The following is a 16,062-nucleotide window of genomic DNA, read 5'->3' as shown; positions in this document are numbered from 1 at the left end:
TAAGGGAGTATGAACTAATTTTGAAAATGTTTTTTTAGCAGTAACAGTATGTTGTTATGCTCTTTGACATTTGTTGTAGAGATAATGTTAGTAAGAAATGGTTAATGTAATAATTTGTCAAATAGTCAATGCTTGTCTGGATTTCCTGAAACAGAAATTAATTGAACTAAACTGTTGATCTGATCTGTCCTTTTTGAGGTTATTATGGAAGGTGGCGTCAGATCGTGTCTATTGCATGGTAGGAATAATTTGACCACAAACAGTGTGTGTGAACCTCAAAACCCACCCTAACCGGCTGAAGAAAGAGCGACAAAGGCGCTAAATGCGACAGTGACTTTTAACACTTCTATCTGAGTCCGAGTCATTAACCTGGGTACAGGCGGCAGGAAAACCAGAGTCCTGAGACTACGCGTGGAGAGAGAGAATGGCTCAGGTGAGAGACTCGTGTACGTGGGAGAAACGGATGTATCTATTTGGATATTGGAATCGGGACATTATCGAGGACCATCAAATGGGACAGGAACGAGCCACTTATGTTGAGGAGGAGGAGGGGGGATGGTATTGAGAAAGGTCTACAAACACTGCAAAAAATTTGGACCAAGAATGCATTGAGATACCGGTCTTTCATTACCAGGCCACTCGTGAAAGGATAACAGGGACAAAGGGGGACTGTATAATGAGAAGAATTATTACTGGCAATAGAAGGTCCCGTTTATAAATGTACATTCTAACCACGATGATGTGTGCTAGGTTGAGAAGATTCAAAGAAAGCACTAGTATAGTTGCGAACGGTGAGGGGTGGGGGCGCTGCTCAAATTGATGAGGCCTAGGGAGGCTCTAGAAACCTTATCTGAGTATCCTGATACGGGTGGTTGTTAGAGAACTCACTGGATGATAGCTTGGGTCAACCATTAAGTTTTTTTTTGTTCTCTTTTGTTTTACCATGTCATCAGAATTGTAATGTTAAATCACATCGATAAATAGAGATGATTACGGTACAATTAATTGCATACAAGGCTCATAGTTTCGCGATAACACCCAAGGATGAAAATGAAGGAGAGGGCATGGAGACCAGCATAACCTGGGCATAGAATGTAACGGGTGGACGGTTCTTTCCCCAATTTTAGTCACATTAAGTGTGGTGTGAAGTTATTAAACATGTATTTTTGTCTCTTTCCTTTTCAAGTCAATATGTTTTTAGGTTTCGTGGAACATAAGAGTGATCATTGTTCCAGAGGAGGGACTGATGTATGTTGACTAATTGATTCGAGAATGTTTTTGTATGTTTATAACTGTAGAAGTGCGTTAGGAGTAGTGACTAGTGTGTTATGGGTTAGATGGAATGATATATGTGCAAATGTATCTGTAGCAAGAGGTGAGGTGTTTGAGACAGAATGTTTACATAGGGCTGTTAAGTGGGATGGAACATGCCTGCAGTGGAGATTTGTGGTGGCTCATAAAATAAGGTTGCGGTGGGAGAGGGGTATCATTCCCAGAGACTATGTATATTGTTATAGGAGATGGCTCATAGGAGAGGGAGGACAGCTAACTATGCATAATAGGGACTATTATGAATATAAATTGAACATTACATAAACCCAGATCATGGTGAGAGTAGAAGAGATAGTGGTGGCATTTCAGACACCTTGGTAAACTTTCAAGAAACCTGTGACTCAGGGTTTTGTTAGGTTGGATATTCTTCCAACTCATTCAATATCTTTAACAGTCGGAAAACGCTTGAGAGATTACATGCAGTAGTTATTCTCAAGCAGTCGCTGTAGGGACCGTAATTGTTTTTTTATTTTATTTTCTATTTCACCTTGATTTAACCAGGTAGGCAAGTTGAGAACAAGTTCTCATTTACAACTGCGACCTGGCCAAGATAAAGCAAAGCGGTTCGACACATACAACAACACAGAGTTACACATGGAATAAACAAACATACAGTCAATAATACAGTAGAAAAAGTCTATTACAGTGTGTGCAAATGATGTAAGATAAGGGAGGTAAGGCAATAAATAGGCCATGGTGGTGAAGTAATTACAATATAGCAATTAAACACTGGAGTGATAGATGTGCAAAAGATGAATGTGCAAGTAAAGATACTGGGGTGCAAAGGAGTAAATAAATAAATAAATTCCATATGGGGCTGAGAAAGATTGGATGTGCTATTTACAGATGGGCTATGTACAGGTGCAGTGATCTGTGAGCGGCTCTGACAGCTGGTGCTTAAAGTTAGAGAGGGAGATATGAGTCTCCAGCTTCAGTGATTTTGGCAGTTCGTTCCAGTCATTGGCAGCAGAGAATTGGAAGGAAAGGCAGCCATACAAGGAATTGGCTTTGGGGGTGACCAGTGAAATATACCTGCTGGAGCGTGTGCTACGGGTGGGTGCTGCTATGGTGACCAGTGAGCTGAGGTAAGGTGGGGCTTTACCTAGCAAAGACTTGTAGATGACCTGGAGCCAGTGGGTTGGGTGACGAGTATGAAGTGAGGGCCAACGAGACCGTACAGGTCGCAGTGGTGGGTCGTATATGGGGCTTTGGTAAGAAAACGGATGGCACTGTGATAGACTGCATCCAGTTTGTTGAGTACAGTGTTGGAGGATATTTTGTAAATGACATCGCTGAAATCGAGGATCAGTAGGATGGTCAGTTTTATGAGGGTATGTTTGGCAGCATGAGTGAAGGATGCTTTGTTGCTAAATAGGAAGCCGATTTTAGATTACATTTTGGATTGGAGATGCTTCATTTTAGAAATAGACGTGCCGCTAGCGACCCACCTCGACAACATCCGGTGAAATAACAGAGCACGAAATTCAAAAATACTACATTCGAAATATTAAACATTCATGAAGATACAAGTGTCTTACATCATTTTATAAGCTTAACTTCTTGTTGATCCAGTCAGATTTCAAAAAGGCTTTACAGCGAAAGCATACCATGTGATTATCTAAGGAAAAGCATTAAAAACATTTTCCAACCAAGCAGATGCATCGCGAAAGTCAGAAATAGCAATAAAATAAATCCCTTACCTTTGAGGACCTTCATCTGGTTGGGTCCCTGTTACATAACAAATAGTCATTTTATTCGATAAAGTCCTTCTTTATATTCCAAAAAAGCAAGTTTATTTGGCATGCCTCATTCAATAATCTACTTGTTTCCCCTCGTTCAAAATGAATCCTATACGTTACTAATAAACTTGGCCCAAACATGACAAACACTGTTCCTAATCAATCTTCAGGTACCCTAATATGTAAATTAACCATCAAATTTAAGACGGAAAATAGTATATTCAATACCGGAGATACATAACCAAGTGCGCGCCTTCACCGGAGAGAGTCACGAACATTTTCCAACCAAGTAGATTCATCACGTAAGTCAGAAATATCGATTAAATAAATTGCTTACCCTTGAAAATCTTCATCTTTTTGCAATCCCAAAGGTCCCAGTTTCACAATGAATGGTCCTTTTGTTCGATAAAGTCCTTCTTTATATCCCAAAAATGTCCGTATATTTGGCACATTTGATTCAGAAATACACCTATTCCAACTCGCCCAACATGCCTACAAAGGAATGTAAAATGTAACCTGTAAACTTGGCGCCAAATATTTCAAACAATGTTTCTAATCCAACCTCAGGTACCTTAATATGTAAATAATCGATAAAATTTAAGACGGAATAAACTGTTCAATACCGGAGAAAACAACGAGGAGTGTGCACTCATTTACATGCACCAAAAGACTACAGTCCTTTTGAGTGACACTTAGAAAGAATACAAATACTTCTTCATAATAAAAATGAAAAAAGAGTCTGTTGACATCTAGTGGAACCCATAGTAAATGCAATCTGGGTCCTAATAATTAGGCTTTCCCATAGAAAAGCATTGGAAAGTCCAATGACCTAAAAAAAACATTTAATGGAAAGGATTTTCCTCAGGGTTTCGCCTACCAAATCAGTTATGTTATACTCACAGACATTATTTTAAGAGTTTTAGAAACTTTAGAGTGTTTTCTATCCAATACTACTACTATGACTACATATGCATATCCTAGCTTCTGGGCCTGAGTAACAGGTAGTTTACTTTGGGCACCTCAGTCATCAAAACTTCCGAATACTGCCCCCTATCCCTAAAAAGTTAATGTGAGTCTGGAAGGACAGTTTACAGTTAACCAGACACCTAGGTATTTGTAGTTGTCCACATATTCTAAGTCAGAACCGTCTAGAGTAGTGATGCTGGACTGAAGGAGGCGATAGTCATGGGCCATGTTAGTAGTAGCAGGGGTTACTTCAGTAGCATTGTTGGGATATCAGTTTATGAAGACTCGTGCCACATGGCTTGGTAACTGATTACTGGTAGACCGATGGGAGTACGGGGGGGGGGGGGCTGTTAATCAAATGTCACAAATGAGTGATCTTGCCATAAGAAGAGAGTCTTTGTTGTCAGGAAATGACCCATGTGTTGCAGTGTGTACATCCTCAGGTGAAAGCAGCACGTGAGGAGCCAGAGATAACTGAGGGCACGGGCTGAATTCTGGAGATTGAGTGTATATCAGGGGTGTTGGGACAGTGTTGGTCTGGTCCACACACAGTACTCCTTACAACACCTGCAGCGGGAAATATCGTCATGTCTCCCCTCAGTGGGTGCATAGTTCTCATGTGAAGTGAGAACTTCACTGCATAATGGGAGAGCTTGAAGAACAGATGACAGAGGAAGCGGAGCTAAAGAGAGAGAGAGAGACTAGATTCCACTGTAAGACATGCAGATGGGTTGAGTCTGGGAGCTACTATGAACATCATAGTTGGGTTGGAGTTAGCTGCTTTATTGGTTAATACATCATATGAAAGAGGATAAATGTTTTTTTTGTTTTTATTTTACCTTTATTTAACTAGGCAAGTCAGTTAAGAACAAATTCTTATTTTCAATTACGGCCTAGGAACAGTGGGTTAACTGCCTGTTCAGGGGCAGAAAGACAGATTTGTACCTTGTCAGCTCGGGGATTTGAACTTGCAACCTTTCGGTTACTAGTCCAACGCTCTAACCACTAGGCTACCCTGCCGCCCCAGGGTAATTGTACTCTAAACAAAATGTGAAAGCATATACAGTGCTGAGTTACCTCAAGAGGATGTAGGGTTGATTAGTGATACGCACTTTCCGGTGACGTGCCTATCAGCTGGCAAAGGAGGAGATGGGGGAACAAAGTGAAAATTACATGGCTTGGGAACACCTCTCGGAACCTGTGGCCGGAAAGGGGAAGACTGGGTAAAAGCACGAGGAGGCTTTTTAGGGCTTTCTTTTTGTCGAATCCAACAGAAAAGTATCCTGGAGGCATAGAGTCAGGTGAAGAGAGTGGGAATTGTCATGGTCTCAGACTTTGGTTTTCATGCATATACAATTATGCATAGCTTACCACATGTTAATACTGTTATGTTTCGTGTGTCTTTTTGTTGTTTTCCAAGTGTTATGCTATCACTCTCTTGGGAACCAGAATGAGAAAGTGGAGAAACTAACAGCAGCTCAAGCTGGAGGGGAGGAAGCCAACAGATTCAGCTGGGATGGCATTCTGTTGTATGATGAGAGATGGAAATAAGAGTGTTGTCATGACGTTGGCCTGGGGGTAGGTTTGACAGTCATAAATACCTCTTTCCCCCTTTTTCCTCTCTCTACCCTACTGATGTTACATTTGCAAACCCCTTTGGTTAACATAGAGATTCTGGGAACATCAGAAGGTGGAAATGAACTATATTCTGGTAATCTGACCAATTGAACATATGTGGTGGTACTTAATGAATATGATGTCAGTTCGGTTGTCATCTGAGACATTCTCATCAATGATAAGATGACATAAACTCTACAGTGGAAAGTCTACACATCAGAGTTATCGGATTCACATGGAATTGTTGTTCAATTTAAATGTTTGAATATGAAATTATTCGTGATGGGATGAAATGTAAAATATTACTATGTCTTTAAGAGTTTATTCGGAAGATAACAGCTCTATAAATATTACTTGTGGTGCCCCGACTCTCTAGTTAATTACATTTACATGATTAGCTAAATCAGGTAATATTAATTACGGAAAAATTATTTTATAGAATAGCATGTCATATCACTTAATCCAGCATAGCCAAAGACACGACAGTGTGCATTTAGAACAGAGGCTGTTAGCCTAACTGTGAATGTTAATCATGTTTTATTTTTTGTTCATGTTTTAGTATTATTGTTTGTCCATTTAGAAGTAATTTTCAAGTGTACGTAATGTTGAACAGTATGGAGTTAAAATGTTCAAAACGTGGGACTGTTAGATTCTGTGTTAAACTTGTTATACTCAGAAGTATCGTATCTAAGGAGTGATAGAGACGTTTTTTTACATCAGAAGCTAATCGTTATCTGTAGGAGCCAGATGGCTTTGGAATGTGTTGGGTGGTCGGGAGGAAGTCACAGGATTGCTATAGGGGATACAGATGGACATCTGTGGATTAGGCAAATGAAGGGCTGAGGTCAGGTCAGATTCCCTTAACTTTTTACGGCTGCAGGGGCAGTATTGAGTAGCTTGGATGAAAAGGTGCCCATTGTAAACAGCCAGCTCATCAGTTTCAGTTGCTAATATATGCATAATATCATTAGTATTGGATAGAAAACACTCTAACGTTTCCAAAACTGTCTAAATATATTCTGTGAGTATAACAGAACTGATATTGCAGGTTGAACCCTGAGGAAAATCAAAACAGGAAGTGGCTTCTATTTTGAAAACTCCATGTTCCATAGCCTCCCTTTGCTCCATTTAAAGGGATATGAACCAGATTCCTTTTCCTATTGCTTCCGCAAGGTGTCAACAGTCTTCAGACATAGTTCCGGGCTTTTATTTTGAAAAATGAGCCAGAACGATAACTTCGCGTCAAGTGGTCAAATGAGTTTTGCTCGCGCAATAGAGTTTGAATAGGTATTGCTTTTCCCTCTCCTACTGTGAAAGACATTTGCGGTTGATATATTATCGATTATATATTTTAAAAACAACCTGAGGATTGATTATAAAAAACCTTTGACATGTTTCTGTGGACATTATGGAAACTATTTGGAATTTGTCTGCGTTGTCGTGACCACTCTTTCCTGTGGATTTCTTAACATAACGTGACAAACAGAGTTTTTTGGGATTTAAAATAACCTTTATGGAACAAAAGTAACATTTATTGTGTAACTGGGAGTCTCGTGAGTGAAAACATCCGAAGATCATCAAAGGTAAACAATTAATTTGATTGCTTTTCTGATTTTCGTGACCAAGCTACTTGATGCTAAGTGTACATAATGTTTTGTCGAGCGATCACAAACTTGGATTGCTTTCGCTGTAAAGCATATTTTCAAAATCTGAGATGACAGGTGGATTAACAAAATACTAAGCTGTGTTTTGCAATATGGCACTTGTGATTTCATGAATATAAATATTTATAGTAACATTTATTGTATGTAGTGCTATGCTATTCAGAGGTTGTTGATAACACTTATCCCGATTATCGGGATTGCAGCCATAACAAGTTAAGGGAGAAATGATGGTTTATTACCCTATTACTTGGTCTTCCTGATGAACCATAAAAGATGTAAGGATTGGAGAGAAGGAGGTGTGCCTATACTTGTGGTGGTGGAAACATGTTTTGTCTGAATGCCGCTGTATTGACCCTCTGGGAAGAATTAAACTTGGTCAAGCTTTCATAATGAGTGAGTGTTTTACTTTGAGAATTAGAAAAGCAAAATAGACTTATTTCTTGAATTGTGTATAGGAGAGTGGTGGTAATCCAGCCAACTTCTGGTAAGTGGTCCAATCTTTTAAACTAAACTCAGGCTCACTAACTTTATTTTCATTTCAACGATGTACTAAGTGGTTTGCTAAAGATTGATGTTTTAAAAAACCGTAAGGGCTGATTCACTTGATCACTTCTTACTGCAGCTCTCTGCCCCACTTATTGCAGAACCAGTGACCTATATTTTTTACTTGACAATTGTCTGTTGTGTTATCCCTACAATCTGGAAAGCGGCACATGTCCTTCCCTTACATAAAGGAGGAGATTCTCCTGACTTAGATAACTACAGTCCAAATTCCAAATGGTCTTGTCTTTCAAAAGTTTTAGAATCGCTGGCCAACTCAGCTAAGAACTTTAACATCTCACTCTATTCTTAATGTGCAGCAACACAGTTTTAGACCTTGACATAGCGCCGGTTCAGCTGCTACGCTTGTTTTAGATATATTAAATTGCTTAGCTCGTAAAAATCATTGTGTTGCCTTATTTATAGACCTATCCAAAGCCTTCGACACTATTGGCCATCACATTCAAAGGTTGGCTGAAGTAGGCTTGGATGAGGCTTCTCGCAAGTGGTTTGAGAATTATCTGTCAGACAGGACACAATGTGTAATTTCTGATGGTGTTGTCTAGTGTCCTGGATATTATGAAAGGTGTGCAGTACAGGTGTCGGTTTTGTGACCTGTCTTTACTATTTACAGTGCCTTGCGAAAGTATTCGGCCCCCTTGAACTTTGCGACCTTTTGCCACATTTCAGGCTTCAAACATAAAGATATAAAACTGTATTTTTTTGTGAAGAATCAACAACAAGTGGGACACAATCATGAAGTTTATTTATTAATCATGAAGCGACATTTATTGGATATTTCAAACTTTTTTAACAAATCAAAAACTTGAAAAATTGCTGCGATTACAGCTGTAAGTCGCTTGGGGTATGTCTCTATCATTTTTGCACATTGAGAGACTGACATTTTTTCCCATTCCTCCTTGCAAAACAGCTCGAGCTCAGTGAGGTTGGATGGAGAGCATTTGTGAACAGCAGTTTTCAGTTCTTTCCACAGATTCTCGATTGGATTCAGGTCTGGACTTTGACTTGGCCATTCTAACACCTGGATATGTTTATTTTTGATCCATTCCATTGTAGATTTTGCTTTATGTTCTGGATCATTGTCTTGTCCCAGTCTCAGGTCTTTTGCAGACTCCATCAGGTTTTCTTCCAGAATGGTCCTGTATTTGGCTCCATCCATCTTCCCATCAATGTTAACCATCTTCCCTGTCCCTGCTGAAGAAAAGCAGGCCCAAACCATGATGCTGCCACCACCATGTTTGACAGTGGGGATGTTAGGTTCAGGGTGATGAGCTGTGTTGCTTTTACGCCAAACATAACGTTTTGCAATGTTGCCCAAAAGTTCAATTTTAGTTTCATCTGACCAGAGCACCTTCTTCCACATGTTTGGTGTGTCTCCCAGGTGGCTTGTGGCAAACTTAAACGACACTTTTTATGGATATCTTTAAGAAATGGATTTCTTCTTGCCACTCTTCCATAAAGGCCAGATTTGTGCAATATACGACTGATTGTTGTCCTATGGACAGAGTCTCCCACCTCAGCTGTAGATCTCTGCAGTTCATCCAGAGTGATCATGGGCCTCTTGGCTGCATCTCTGATCAGTCTTCTCCTTGTATGAGCTGAAGGTTTAGAGGGACGGCCAGGTCTTGGTAGATTTGCAGTGGTCTGATACTCCTTCCATTTCAATATTATCGCTTGTACAGTGCTCCTTGGGATGTTTAAAGCTTGGGAAATCATTTTGTATCCAAATCCGGCTTTAAACTTCTTCACAACAGTATCTCGGACCTGCCTGGTGTGTTCCTTGTTCTTCATGATGCTCTCTGCGCTTTTATCGGACCTCTGAGACTATCACAGTGCAGGTGCATTTATACGGAGACTTGATTACACACAGGTGAATTGTATTTATCATCATTAGTCATTTAGGTCAACATTGGATCATTCAGAGATCCTCACTGAACTTCTGGAGAGAGTTTGCTGCACTGAAAGTAAAAGGGGCCGAAAAATTTTGCACGGACAATTTTTCAGTTTTTGATTGTTAAAAAAGTTTGAAAAATCCAAGAAATGTCGTTCCACTTCATGATTGTGTCCCACTTGTTGTTGATTCTTCACAAAAAAATACAGTTTTATATCTTTATGTTTGAAGCCTGAAATGTGGCAAAAGGTCGCAAAGTTCAGGGGGCCGAATACTTTCGCAAGGCACTGTATATAAATAATATTGGTCTATCTGTTAACTTGTAATATTAATCTGTATGCAGATGATACTATTATGTATGCCATTGTCCCAACTGTAGATCAGGCGTTGTTAGAGCTGTTAGAGTTGTTGATGACTTACAAAAAGCCCTGGTGGGTTTAAAATTAATTCTCAACAACAAAAAATCAGACTACATATTTATTCATTGAATGGTTCTCCCATCGACAGTTTTAATATGCATCACTGCATCCTGTATCAAAAATTTGTCTGGCCCTCATTAAAGTCCAGTATATCATTTCACTATTCCATTTTTGGTTTTCAAAGCTCTTTTACACAAGCTTCCGACTTAAACTCGTTGTTGAAGTATAAGAACATGGGTTACCAAACCCTTTCACGGGGTTTGAGGTTTCTCGGGTCTCCACCCAATTAATAAGTAAATCCTCCCCATTTTTTTAATAACCTGCAGAACCCCCTGCATCTTGACTCCCTGGTGCCGCTACGGCAGTTTAGTAGTCGAATGTTGATTTAGTTAAATGAGAATTGCATTTGTCTTGATTACATGTGAAAAATGTATTGTTGTGTTGAAATTGTAGTTTTTCAAATTGTAACCTGTAATTTTTATACATTTTAGTGGTACGTTCGTGTTGAATTTGTTGTCCCGGGGGCACTATTGAAAATGAAACTATGGTGTCAATGGGCTCCCTTGATTAAATAAAAGTTGAATAACACATTTATAAAATAAAACATTCCTGGTCAGAGTGCCAACGTCAGCTGCGAATGTCATTCTCAGAGGGAGCAGTTACTTTTACACACACGCACGCACGCACAGACGGTAAAGACGGACAGCACAGCTTTGTAAGAAACAGCATTTCATGAAACATATTTCAAATAGATCCAAGACCAATAGATATTCTTGTACATCAATTCTTTGTGCCAAGTTTATTTTTTTGTATTTATACATATGTACATACATATGTACACTCTTAAAAATGTGTAGTGCTACTAGAGTAGCATATAAATGGATAATCATAATATTTTAGGCAAAAATAAAACTAAAAAATGAAAATTGTTCTAGTGGACTGGCTGGTTGGTGGTAATGTAAACAGAGGGCCAGAGTATGTGACCTCGGATGCATCTCAAATTGTACCCTATTCCCTAAATAGTGCACTACTTTTGAGTAGATCTCTATGGGCCCTGGTCAAAAGTAGTGCACTATATATAGGGAGCAGGGTGACATTTGGGGCACATACCCCTAACCTCCTTACAGAGGGCAGCCTGAACTAAGAAACCTCACTAGGGATCTACTTCTTATAACTCACACATTCACCTAAATCACATTTCCTCAAGTAAGGACCCTAACCTCATCATCAATGCAAACTTTATAACTAGCTCTTGTCCAGTGCGTTATGTGGGGCTTGCCGACACTGAAGCTCAGCATTAGAAAGCCACATGTAACGCCCTGGACTGGAGCTATGTTATAACTAGGTTATTACAACTGTTCTTGAGCACCATAGCCTAGCGGAAAGGCTAACCTTTAGCATCCAGTTGATTTCACTCAGTGGTTGTGATTGATTTTCAATTAGAGATCGAAAATAAATATAATTCAAGGAAATATTTTTGGGGTATCTCATAACGCACATTTATAGCTAATTGGACTGTACTAAGTGCATGGAACTGTCCATAAGAAAGGGTTTCACTTAAAAAGACATACCATCATGGAATAAAGTGGATTGATTTTACCCGATAACTCTACTCTAAAATATAAAATAGTTGTACACCTGACACCAACAATGTGATTCAGTCTACAGTATGTTGTACTAAAAGTGCTGAACAGAGTGTGTATCAATGTTACAAAATGTTTCTGGACCCTTTATAAATTGAACAACAGTACTGTAATGTCACTATTCTTTTTGTCTTGTAAGGCCAGACTAAGGTGTGCCCCAATGGAGAGGCAGCATCAACATCAGAGGACCAAACACCGAAAATGAACAATGCAGATTTTTTTTTGAAACGCAAGCAAAAAAAACAGGAACAATTAAATTAAACAAAAACAATTGCAAATATATAGCATTTAACCCAGTTACATGGTTTCCCACTTCTCAGTCATTGCTAACAGTAGTCTGAATGAACAAATTCTTCTTTTAAGTGGCAGCATACAAAAAATAAATAAAAAACCCTGACAAATATTTTTTAAATGCTAGTCACAGAAAGCAGTACAGTACAGAAGATAATTCTGCTGTTGTGTCATGCTTCATCAAACACAGGTTTAAAATATGCATATTTGAGAAGATCCATGCATATCCACACATAAACGAAAATGTCTATGTGTCGATACACACACACACACACACACACACACACACACACACACACACACACACACACACACACACACACACACACACACACACACACACATATATATATATATATTTATTTACTATATATAATAAAAATACTGCCATTGCTAAGGATGCAACGGCCTTTACAAAGGAAGCATACATAAACGGGTGTAGCAGCAAGATGGGACAACAGAACGGTTTCAGAGAGAGGGGAGTCCTACCACTGTCTCAGTGTGTGAGGGGTTGGAGTCTCGGGACTAGGCTGTCACTGGTGAATATAGGGGTCTCTGGCCCAGTCCTCTGTGTCACCCCTCTTTTTGGGGGCAACCTCCCCCTCCCTGTCCCGGTCGCGGTCATAGTACTGGTGGTGGTGGTGGTCGCGGTCGCGGGCCGGTCGTTGATGGTGGTGACTGCGCGGCTTGTTGCGCTCGTTGTGGTCCTGCTCGTTACGCTCCTTAGAACGGTGGTGTCCTATTGTGCTGTGGCCCGCCTCCTCGCCTGCGCGGTGATGGTGGTGGTGGTGATGATGATGGTCCCTGGGTTGGGGCTGGGCCTCGTAGCGCCCCTGCTGCTGCTGGGGGTGCCCCCCCTCTCCAAGCCCCTCCTCATCATACTCCTCTCCAAAATCATCCTCCTCTTCCTGGTGTAGGAGTTGAGACAGGGGCTCTATGTACGCTGAGTCTCTGCTTTCTCTGCTCTCCCGGCTCTCGGGGGTCTCTGAGTCCTGTGTCTCCCCCCGGGAGAGACCCTTGCCCCGGCCACCACCACCACCACGATGATGGTGGTGGTGGTTGTGGTGCTGCTCAGTTCGCTGGGAGGAGGAGCGGTGGTGGATGTGCTGGGGTCTCCTGGAAGACTCTGTCCTTAGGGGCCTCTCCTCCTCCTCCCTCTCCTCCTCCCCCTCCCCATCTGGCTGCTCCTGGCTCTGATGCTGGCTGTGGTGGTGATGGTGGTGCTGGTGGTCCTCTCTGGAGCCCTTCCTCTCCCCACCTTGTCCTGCCTTGTCCCCTGCTTTCTCCTCTGCCCCGCTGCCCTGGGGTTAGCAACACAACACGCCTGTTAGTACAGCTAGACACACCAACACGCATATGCAGAGTAAAAAAGACAAACACACACCCTCAATCACATGCAAATCAAACACACATTTCAACCATTTCCAGACAATATTTCAAATTCACACAAGGAAACTCGCATGCATGAAATTCAAACAGCACACTTGTACACATACACACATATGCACTGCACACTCAAAGGTTGAATATAGGTTATCAACCAACCACTGAAGGTTGACTATGGTCCTGGAGAATACAGTTTCCCTAAAAATCCACATATCCGTTTGCTTTCAGATTCATTTGGCCTGGTTTATTATTTTAAGTCTCCAGAACCAAGGCCGAATCCCCATGGAATACTAACCCTTGGTCCAAGTCCCAAATGGCACCCTATTTCCTACTTAGTGTACTACTTTTGACCAGAGCCCTATGGGCACTGGTCTATGGTAGTGCACCATATAGGGAATAGGGTTCCATTTGAGATGCATCCCTGAAGTCCACACAGCTCTTATGACGGAGTATCTCACTCACCACAATCACAGACATGTTAACCTCACTCATCAGACGCATTTTCATCAGCATTTTCAAGAGTTTCAAAAGGACTCTCATTGTCAGGAGTTTCAGTCTTACATTTCCCAATGGGGGAGCAATGGATGGGGATGGGGAAAAGACGTGGACATTTTAAAAACAACTGAAACAGACCAGAATCAATCAAATGACCCAAACAAATTGTTCGCTGCTCACCGTTAAATACAGAACCTTCAAATAGATTATTATTTTCAAACTGACAGAGGTGCATAATGCAAAACACATCATGATCACCTTATTCATTCATTTTCCTGTAAGTATTAATTATTTCAAAGGAATTCATTATAGCAACCCACTGTGTTAAACCAATTAAAATGACAAGCTCCTGAGTTGTCAGCGTACTTTCCTGACTTAATGATCTTGACTAGTCATGGTTAGCAGGCCCACCACCGGTCATGTTCCTCGTCTCTCTATTCCTATTACTCTCTCTGCCCTGCTCTTTCCTACCATGGTCAGTGTGTCATGACTCTGACTCAGTGGCGGTACAGGCTGCTCATGGCCAGTGAGCTACTGGTCTCCCTGCTATCCCTGTCTGGGCCCTGGAGCAGGCTGCCCATGTTGGCCTAAAGCCTGGTCAGCACCTGTACCTGCATGTTGGAGACGGGAGCGGGGCTGGAGGGCAGGGCGTCTGTGGCCAGCTTGGCCAGCAGCGGGTTGGGGGGGTTGCAGCTGGCGGGGTGGGTGCTCTTCCAGTAGGCCTCCAGGTAATCAGCCATGTGCTCACACGCATCCTCCAGCTGGTTCTCATCCAGGATGATGTCAAACATCTCCTACATGAGAGATAAACAGAGGGAGGGAGGAGGGGAAAACGGTACACTCTTAGAAAAAAAAATGCTATCTAGAACCTAAAAGGGTTCTTCTGCTGTCCCCATAAGACATCTCTTTGAAGAACCCTTTTTGGTTCCAGGTAGAACATTATTGGGTTCCATGTAGAACCCTTTCCCAAGAAAGTTCTACATTGAACCCAAAAGCGTTCTACCTGGAACCAAAAATAGCTCTCCTATGGGACAGCCAAAGAACCCTTTTGGAGCCCTTTTTTCTGACTGTAATTGTTAGTGTTTTTTGTGCCCAAAACAGAGAGATAAAGAGAGGAAGAAAGGAGGATAGGAAAAAACTCAATTGTTGGTGTTTTAAGAGCTGAAAACAGAGAAATAAAGAGAAAGGAGGATTGGAAAAAACTCAATTGTAGTGTTTTAAGGGCTGAAAAACAGCATGTGTATGTGCTATATATGGGCCAAGAATAGCATCATAACCATTTTAAAACAGCGGATCTACTTTTTCTTTGTGATAAAAAAGGACAAACTTCGGGATTCTTTGGGAATAACTTCCAAATCACTTCAGCAAGAAACTGACCTGCTTCTCGGATTAAGAAAGTTAGACAAAAACTGTCAAAAAATAAAAAAAATAAATTGCATTAAATATTAATTTGGCAAGAATTTTCTGATCAGTGAGATTGTTGAAAGCTAAATCCCACTAGGGATGAAATGGCGCTACAGAGGGTAGTGCGAACGGCCCAGTACATGACTGGGGCCTAGCTTCCTGACATCCACGGCCTATATACTAGGCGATGAGGAAGGCCCAAAAATGTTTCAGTCTCCAGTCACCCAAGTCATGGAATGTTCTTTCTGCTACAGCACGGCAAGCAGTACCAGAGCGCCAAGTCTAGGACCAAGAGGCTCCTTAAAACCTGTTAAGGCTAGGGCAGAATACTGCCCCCGTTGGTGAAATGCGTGCCCATAGTAAACAGAAAAAAAATCTGTAAAAAATTGCTAATATATGCATATAATAAATATTATTGAATAGAAAACACTCTAAAGCTTCTAAAACCGTTTAAATTATGTCTGTAAGTAAAGCAGAACTCTCAGGGCACTCATTCTCCCAAACTCTCTCTTGTCATCCAAAAAGTTGGCCCAACTTTGACGTCATCGCCCCCACCCTTCCCAAGCACCTACGGTCCTGGGAACAGTTCCTATGCCTTCAGCGCGGTGTCCGCTTTCAATGGGGCTTCTCATTGTGTGAATCGCGCGCTCACGA

At 41.2% G+C, this 16,062-nt stretch overlaps 1 protein-coding gene across 7 annotated transcripts in view; it reads right to left on the bottom strand.

Annotated features, from left to right (window-relative positions):
- Positions 1-10,957: 10,957 nt before the first annotated feature.
- LOC109909321 (voltage-dependent L-type calcium channel subunit beta-2) overlaps positions 10,958-16,062 on the bottom strand; it is a 135,851-nt gene continuing 130,746 nt past the window's right edge. For all 7 annotated transcript variants that reach the window (XM_031796234.1, XM_031796233.1, XM_031796235.1 and 4 more), the window contains 2 exons: positions 14,616-14,798; positions 10,958-13,424 (listed from right to left, as the gene is read on the bottom strand). In XM_031796234.1, the coding sequence (XP_031652094.1) occupies positions 12,657-13,424; positions 14,616-14,798 (951 nt within the window). In that variant the 3' untranslated portion in view covers positions 10,958-12,656. The remainder of the gene's footprint in view (positions 13,425-14,615; positions 14,799-16,062) is intronic.

Source organism: Oncorhynchus kisutch, linkage group LG18 (assembly GCF_002021735.2).
Source record: "Oncorhynchus kisutch isolate 150728-3 linkage group LG18, Okis_V2, whole genome shotgun sequence".
Classification (NCBI taxonomy): Eukaryota; Metazoa; Chordata; class Actinopteri; order Salmoniformes; family Salmonidae; genus Oncorhynchus; species Oncorhynchus kisutch.
This window is presented reverse-complemented; position numbering and strand designations above follow the sequence as displayed.